This window comes from Tursiops truncatus, chromosome 1, assembly GCF_011762595.2.
Source record: "Tursiops truncatus isolate mTurTru1 chromosome 1, mTurTru1.mat.Y, whole genome shotgun sequence".
In the NCBI taxonomy this organism is placed as follows: domain Eukaryota; kingdom Metazoa; phylum Chordata; class Mammalia; order Artiodactyla; family Delphinidae; genus Tursiops; species Tursiops truncatus.
In genome coordinates, this window is record NC_047034.1 from 21,639,825 (window position 1) to 21,646,804 (window position 6,980).

General features: G+C 41.6%; 1 protein-coding gene across 3 annotated transcripts in view; it reads right to left on the minus strand.

Moving 5' to 3' along the window:
- The window catches only part of NVL (nuclear VCP like), a 110,316-nt gene extending 106,559 nt beyond the window's left edge, over positions 1 to 3,757 (minus strand). The window contains exon 1 of one of the 3 annotated variants that reach the window (XR_012330053.1): positions 3,580 to 3,753. Coding sequence is in view for 1 of the 3 variants with exons in the window: in XM_019920489.3 (XP_019776048.2) it covers positions 3,580 to 3,636 (57 nt within the window). In the remaining 2 variants the exon portion in view is untranslated. Of the gene's footprint in view, positions 1 to 3,579 lie in introns of all 3 variants that reach the window. The other 2 variants (XR_012330052.1, XM_019920489.3) reach the window with 2 other exon arrangements.
- Between the last annotated feature and the right edge of the window lie 3,223 nt (positions 3,758 to 6,980).

The window sequence follows — 6,980 nt, forward strand, 5'->3', positions numbered from 1 at the left end:
TGAGTGACTTTAATCGACAAGTAAGCGACTGAGCTACTCAAACGTGTCATATGCTAATGTAAACTCTCCATTAATAAAGTATACTGGAAATATAAATAAAAATCACCAAATAATTATCAAATCTGAATCAAAGAATTTAATTAACATTATTAATCACTATGACAACACAATAATAACTAGGATAGCTATAAGGCAGTAAGTAGGTGAGGGCTTCTTATACCCTAGGTTCCCAAATATACCAGAACAAAGCACTCAACCTGTGAGAGCACCGAGGGATAATTTAAATTTGAGGGAACACAGTAATATTCGGTATCTGTCCAACAGTGCAGGAACTACAGTTGCCCCTTGAACAGCACGGGTTTGAACTGCACCAGTCCACTTACAGCAGATTTTTTTTAATAAATACGTATTACAGTACTGGGTGATCCAGGGCTGGTTGAATATGTCAACGCAGAACCACACATGGAGGGCCAACTGTACACTTATACACAGATTTTCAACTGAGTAGGGGTGGGGGTGGGGGGAGGTGGTCAGCACCACACCCCCGGATTGTTCCAGGGTCCACTGTACCAGCCTGAGACAATTCACAGCTGCAATATTAAATCACCTTTTGATGGTGTCATATCTTTGCAAAACTGGCTTTTTAAGCATTTGCTGTAATAAAAATCAAAGTGGCCGTGCTCCACAACAAGAGAAGCCACCACAATGAGAAGCCCGCACACCACAACGAAGAGTGGCCCCCGCTCGCCGCAACTAGAGAAAGCCCACGTGCGGCAACGAACACCCGATGCGGCCAAAAGTAAATAAATAAATTAATTAATTAATTAATTTTAAAAAAGAAAAGAAAACATCAAGGTGGAACACGAAATGAGAGGAGCAGTGTCAATCTGATCCGAAGGTATGAGAAGTTGTGCTGTGCCCAATGGACTCACAAATCCCACTAGTAAATAACTGTGGTTATTTTAAGAATGAAATACAAATGCATTAACTTTCCTTGCACTTTTTGTATTATTTGTTCAAAAAGCTAATAAGTTATTTGGACTAAACAGTTATTAAGTTGCTTGAACCTAACTACTTAATAAACAAACCATTAGGTATTACTTTGGGCCTAGGAGCATCGTGAAAAAAATTACTAAGAAACTAAGGGCCTGGTAAACCTGTTCTAGGGGCCTTTTACACATTATCTCTTTTAGTACTCACAATGCTATGAGGTAGATGTCAATCTCCCCCCATTTTATAAGAGGCTTTAAAAGGTTAGTTACTTGCTCACCAGCACATAAGTTACACGGCCAGATTTCAAACCTGGAATGTCTAACCATCAACTCTCAAGTTTCACTACTTGCTAGTTATCCAGTCTAGGTTCCCCATTTCATACAGCAATTTCTTCTCAAGGATCCCTAACACATAAGAACAGTCTCTGCATAAATGCGTCCAATGACAAGAGACTAGGTATCCACAGCTGGACCGTTCTTGTTAATCTTCCCCTTCTCTGAACTCCTATAACATGCTGTCATTTACCACAGTTAATCTTGAATTATACATATACATGTATATCTCATACCCACTGCAAACCAAAACGCAACAGAACTAAAACCACTTTAATCTGCTAAGTCTTAGAGTAATTTGTTATACAGCAATAGATAACTAATATGCTAGTTAAAAGGAGGCAAGTGTACTACTTGTGGGAAGATGTCTAAAACATACTGCTAAGTGAAACAAGCAGGCAGCAAAATAGATGCAGATGAGCCCATGTGTGTGATTAAAAAAAATTAATACATCTATAAGTGCATATATGCATACAAAATTTTAAGAAAGATACAACAGAAACTCTCCCTGATTACCTGTGGAGAAATGGAGTGGAGATGAAAGGAATTCTTTCTTTTCATTTTATACCCTCCCTCTTATGGTTTTATTTTAAACCATAAGAACCTACTACTTTTATAATGAACCAAAGTAAAAGCAAGAGAGGAAAACTGCTAATGTCAAATGCTGAAGAGCAGTCAAGTGTGGCAAGGACTGAGAAGAGGCCACTGGATTTAGCCATTAGGAGTCACTGCTCAGAGACCTGAATAAAGTGAAGGAGCAAGTTGTGCAAACATCCAGCGGAAGAGTAATTGAGACGGAGTGAACTACAACAGCGAAAGTCCTGTGCTTGGCATGTTTGAGAAGGTCCGTGTATGTAAGACAAGGTAATCAAGGGAGAGATCAAAAGGGACAAAAAGGTAGATGGGGCCAAAGTACATAGGGCTATTTCGGATGGATTTTACTCCAAACGTCTGAAAGTCCACCACAGGGTTTTGAGCAGGGCCCTGGCAAACTCCAATTTTCCCTCTAAAAGGATCTTCCTGGCTGCTCTGTGGGGAACAGACTTTAAGTAAAACCAGAATCAGAGATATCAATTAGGAAGCTACTGCAGTACTCTAATAGGGAGTGTGGTATGGACTAGCATGTTGGAGGAGATGGTAAAAAGTGGTTAGGTTTGAAGTATATTTTGAAGGTAAAGCCAAATAGGTTGCTGATTAATTGGTTACAGGAAGCAAAAGTCAGAATGAGTCTTAAGGTTTTTGGCCTTAACAAATGGATGCTATTTACTGAGATAAAGAACACTAAGAAAGGACAGGTTTGGAGGAGAATATCAAAAGTTTAGTTTGGATACGTTAAGTTGAAATATCTATCAGACACTCAAGAGGAGATGTTGAGTAGGCAGCTAGACGTATCAATCTGGAATTCAAGATAAAATCTGCATTGGATTATAATATAAATTTAGAAGTCATGAATGTGTAAATAGTATTTAAAGGTACTAGACTGCATGAGATCACCTAGAAGTGTGGATGGATAAGAGAGAAGTACGAGGATAACGAAAGAGACGGTAAGAGCACAGGTGCTCAAAGGCACTTCCAACAGACGGTAGGAAGAGACAGATCCAAAAAGGAGACTGTACAGTGGCCAGAAAAGTAAAAGAGACAGAAGGAGAGTATATAGCTCTTAAAGTATCTGTCTCTCTTTCTAACTAAGATTGCGTGCTGACTATACCATTCCAAGACATTTACCACACAATGCATTCCACTGGTGATTATGAAAATGAAAAAAAAACCGTAGGTAAAGTGCCCATTATAAAGTCAGATCCAGAGTACCTGTTTTTACTGTGTCCCAACCCGACCCCAAATTTCCTGAGAATGGAAATTAACATATTCTTCATGGCCCCCAAAGCGCTTCGCCCACACGGGCTTTCGAAGAATGTTTCCGTCCCTACTTCAAAAGACAGGAAGATTTCAACTCAAAGGCCATCTGCACTCTCCTTGCTGATCTGCACTTAGGTCAAGCAGATCCGGGCTGGGCCCCATCAAGCCGCAGCCTCCCACGGTCTCGGGCTGCTCCGTGAAACCCCGACCCACAGTGAGAAGGGAAGGCCTCGAACCGCTCGCAAAGAAGCGGAGTTGTCAACAGCTCCACGCCCGCACCCAGACTAGAGCAGGCGGCTAACCGGGTTCGAGCTGGGAGCCCCCCGAGAAGGGGCCTGCGGTGACCCTGGGCACCGAACGCGGACCACTGTGAGGCCTGGCCGTTCGGGATACACACCTGGACGACCCGCTGCTTCAGCTTATTATCCACAAACCTCGCGGGCCTGGGCTTCATCGCTTCTGCTCCCGTCGCCGCAGCCTGGGCTTCACGTGAACCGAGGGCCTCCCCGAGGCTGCCCGCGGCGAACGCCGGGCCGGCTTCCCCGAGAAATGCTCCCCAAGCCGGCCTAGCCCGTGCCGTTCCCCTCAGGAGTTTTGTATGGCGAGTGAGGAAAAAAAACTACCGAAAACACACAGAGAAGACTTGAAAGCAGTAGGGAGTTTCTAGGAGTCTTATCTTACAGGCTTGTCCGAGAGGCCCTGGAAGACAAGGACCCGTTTGAACACGCTCAACTTTATTGTTCCCAACTGTGAAGTGAAGCGCATAGGCGGCTGCGGGGAGGTTAGTGCGGGCGCCTGGTCCCACGCATCTGTTTGTAGCCGGTTTCGGTTGTCAGATTCTAGGCGTTCCAGGCGCACCGTTTGCGAATGTAAAGTTAATCTTGACTTAGAATCTTAACAAAACAAAAACTAGATACTTGGGACGATTAGATCAGGATAAAAACACACCGCCACCCTGCTGCTTGCTTTCCCACCCAGTGACGCGCATTACTGAGACCCGACAAAGGGACTTGGTGTCAAAAGAGAAGGAAAGATTAGCTTACCCAGATAACCAAACCATCTGTTACATTTGGAAATTACTTGCTATTATGGTATTTTCGACAGATAATTCATTGAGCACATCCAGTGGCAGACTCCATCTTGGCTTAGAAACTGCCCAGAATTTTATTAAACGTATGTGTTTGCTCGCAAGAAGTTCATCTTGCAGCGAAGGAGACACAAATAAAGGAACCATTATCAAAAAATTTACTGGCTTTAGTTTCTGTTTGTTTGCTTGTTTTAATCGTGTTTTCAGTATTCTTATTTGAGGTCTTACTTGGCTTATGACAATATTAAGTGTGGCCTAAGTAGTGATGGAATTAAGAGAAGATGGTGAGATGTTGACAGGGTGGATAAAGCATGTTGCCTGCCATTTTAGTAAACAAAGGATATTGTGGCCATAAAGCCATCAGCCACTCTTGCTGCCCCCAGTGGTGCACCCTGAGAGGAATTCAGGATGGAGAAAAACAGGATACTGACCCTAGATAGTTAAGGTGCATATCAAAGGTATAATTTCAATAAGGCCAGACTCTTGCATCTTCCCGTACATAAAAAAGCACTAAAATCATTGACTTGAGATGTCTGTTTTTTGTGATTAGCGGTAATCTTTTGATGTTCAACTAAAGGTTTTTGTTTTTGTTTTCAGCAAAACTTCCTATGCATCCTGGCTCCTCCCTTACCTCTTTGGATCACACAGCTATCGTAGAGGCTGGTTCCCAGGGGTATAGTCCTCAGTAAGTCTGCCAAATAAAACATAATCCTCAACTTTTAGGGTATGCATTTTTTCAGTCGACAACAGATAATCTTCCAGCCAGGGTACCACTGACTTACTTTCTGTTCAGAGTTTAGAGTATAACACTCTTCTTTTTAATGGTTGTTATCTGTACACTGGATGAAGTATAGATTCTCACTCTGATATTCAAAACATTGGGCAACGTGGCTCCAACTTCATTTCCTACTTCTTCACTATATAGGTACTCTGCTTTTAGCTAAGCAGCATTGCCTGCATTTATTCAGCCAATGAATATTTATTGAAGACCTACTATGTCACAGACACTGAGTACAGCTATGAAGAAACAGAAAAGATTCCTGCTTCTATGGGACTTATAGTTCTATTGGAAGGTAATAATGATAAACAGATAAATAAATTATACACAGCACTTTGCTTTCACTGACATTTCCTCTTATCCACAATGTCCTTCCTGGCCAGCCTATGAGTTTCAGCACCCTAGCTAACCATTCCCTTACAGCCTTTCCTGATATTTCCATTTATTAAAATCTCCACCCAGTGAAGCCTCCTTTCATTCATTCAACAAGTATTTACTGAATACCTACCAGTATAAGTCCCTGCCCTGCCCGTGAGTCTTGTGGGGAAAAGCAAAATAATTATAATTGTAACTTTTATAATATTTTAAATTAGATTAAGTATTTACGTGCTTGATTAAACTTTAGTGAAGATTCCTTACAGCAAATAGCACAAATATACTCATTGCCCAGTAACTTTTTAAATGTAATTTTATTCTGTGCATACCAAATGTACCACATAGAATAAAACAGGCTAAAGGGCCCAGCAGCATTACAACATATACCAAGCAGCATAGTGTATTAGTCTATAATTTGTTGGAGAGTACTATTCTACACTTAGGGTCAGCTTCATGGGTGTGTGATCTGTGCAGCCGCAAAGGGCTTTGTACTCAGAAGGGCTCCACGCTTGGTTTAATGCTCTGCAGTTGCTATCTTGAAATTCTTAATACTGTTTGAATAAGTGGCCCCTTATTTTAATTTTGCATTGTGCCCTGAAAATTATGTAACTCATTTGGACCTTAAGTACTCTAGAATGCAAACTTGTTAAGGGCAAGCAGTGTGTTTTTCACCTATTTACTGCATCAGGTGCAGTAGGCAATAACTGAAAGTAAGTTAATACTAGGCATCATAACTGTAGGCTAGAACATTTCCCATTGGAATTATTTCCAGTAATCATTGCCCTGAAGACAATTTTACCTTAATTCCAGGGTTTAGATTTTACAGTACCATACACCTAAACTAAAAACATTACTGAATAGTAACTTGAGTGCATATACATCTCAAGAACTTCCTGCAGTAATTGAATTGTCCTCCATTCTTTAATGGTGCAACCCCACCTAGTGGTAGTGGCACATTTCACCTTCTGTTCATCATACCTTTGCCCTCCCAAATTTTGTATCTCACTAGCAAACAGCCTCTTGTCTAATTGTGCTTCTTAATTAGGGTGATCTATGTCCTGATTTACTCAAGACAGTCCCGATTTTTGCCTCTTGATCAAGCACAATTATTAACAGTATTCCTTTTGTGGAAATAAATGAAAGTCACCCAAATGAGAACAGGCAAAGACTATTCAGAGCTTGCAATAATAGCAAGGGAGTTGGCCACCATCACTTGCATTTTGGCAGACACTCAAAGGCAGGTAAAGGATTGGGAAAGCTTTATAGCTGAAAAAGGGAAGGTTTCAGATATGCCCTGATTGAAGACTGTTGGTATGGGGAAGCTGTAGGAGGGCTAACTAAAAGCAGGGCATCCTATGTGACTAGTTAGGGGAGTATATTTGGCTTTCTCTGGTGAGTCCTAAGTTTGAAGCAGGGACGAAAATTAGAGAAGCTGTCAATGGAGTTCTGGACATTTGGGGCCAATGCTACAGGGTTTATTGTTTGGCTTCCCGGATTGTTTGCTAGAGATATCGTTCTGACTTCCTACAAGTCCAACCTGTAGATAGCAGGCTGGCTT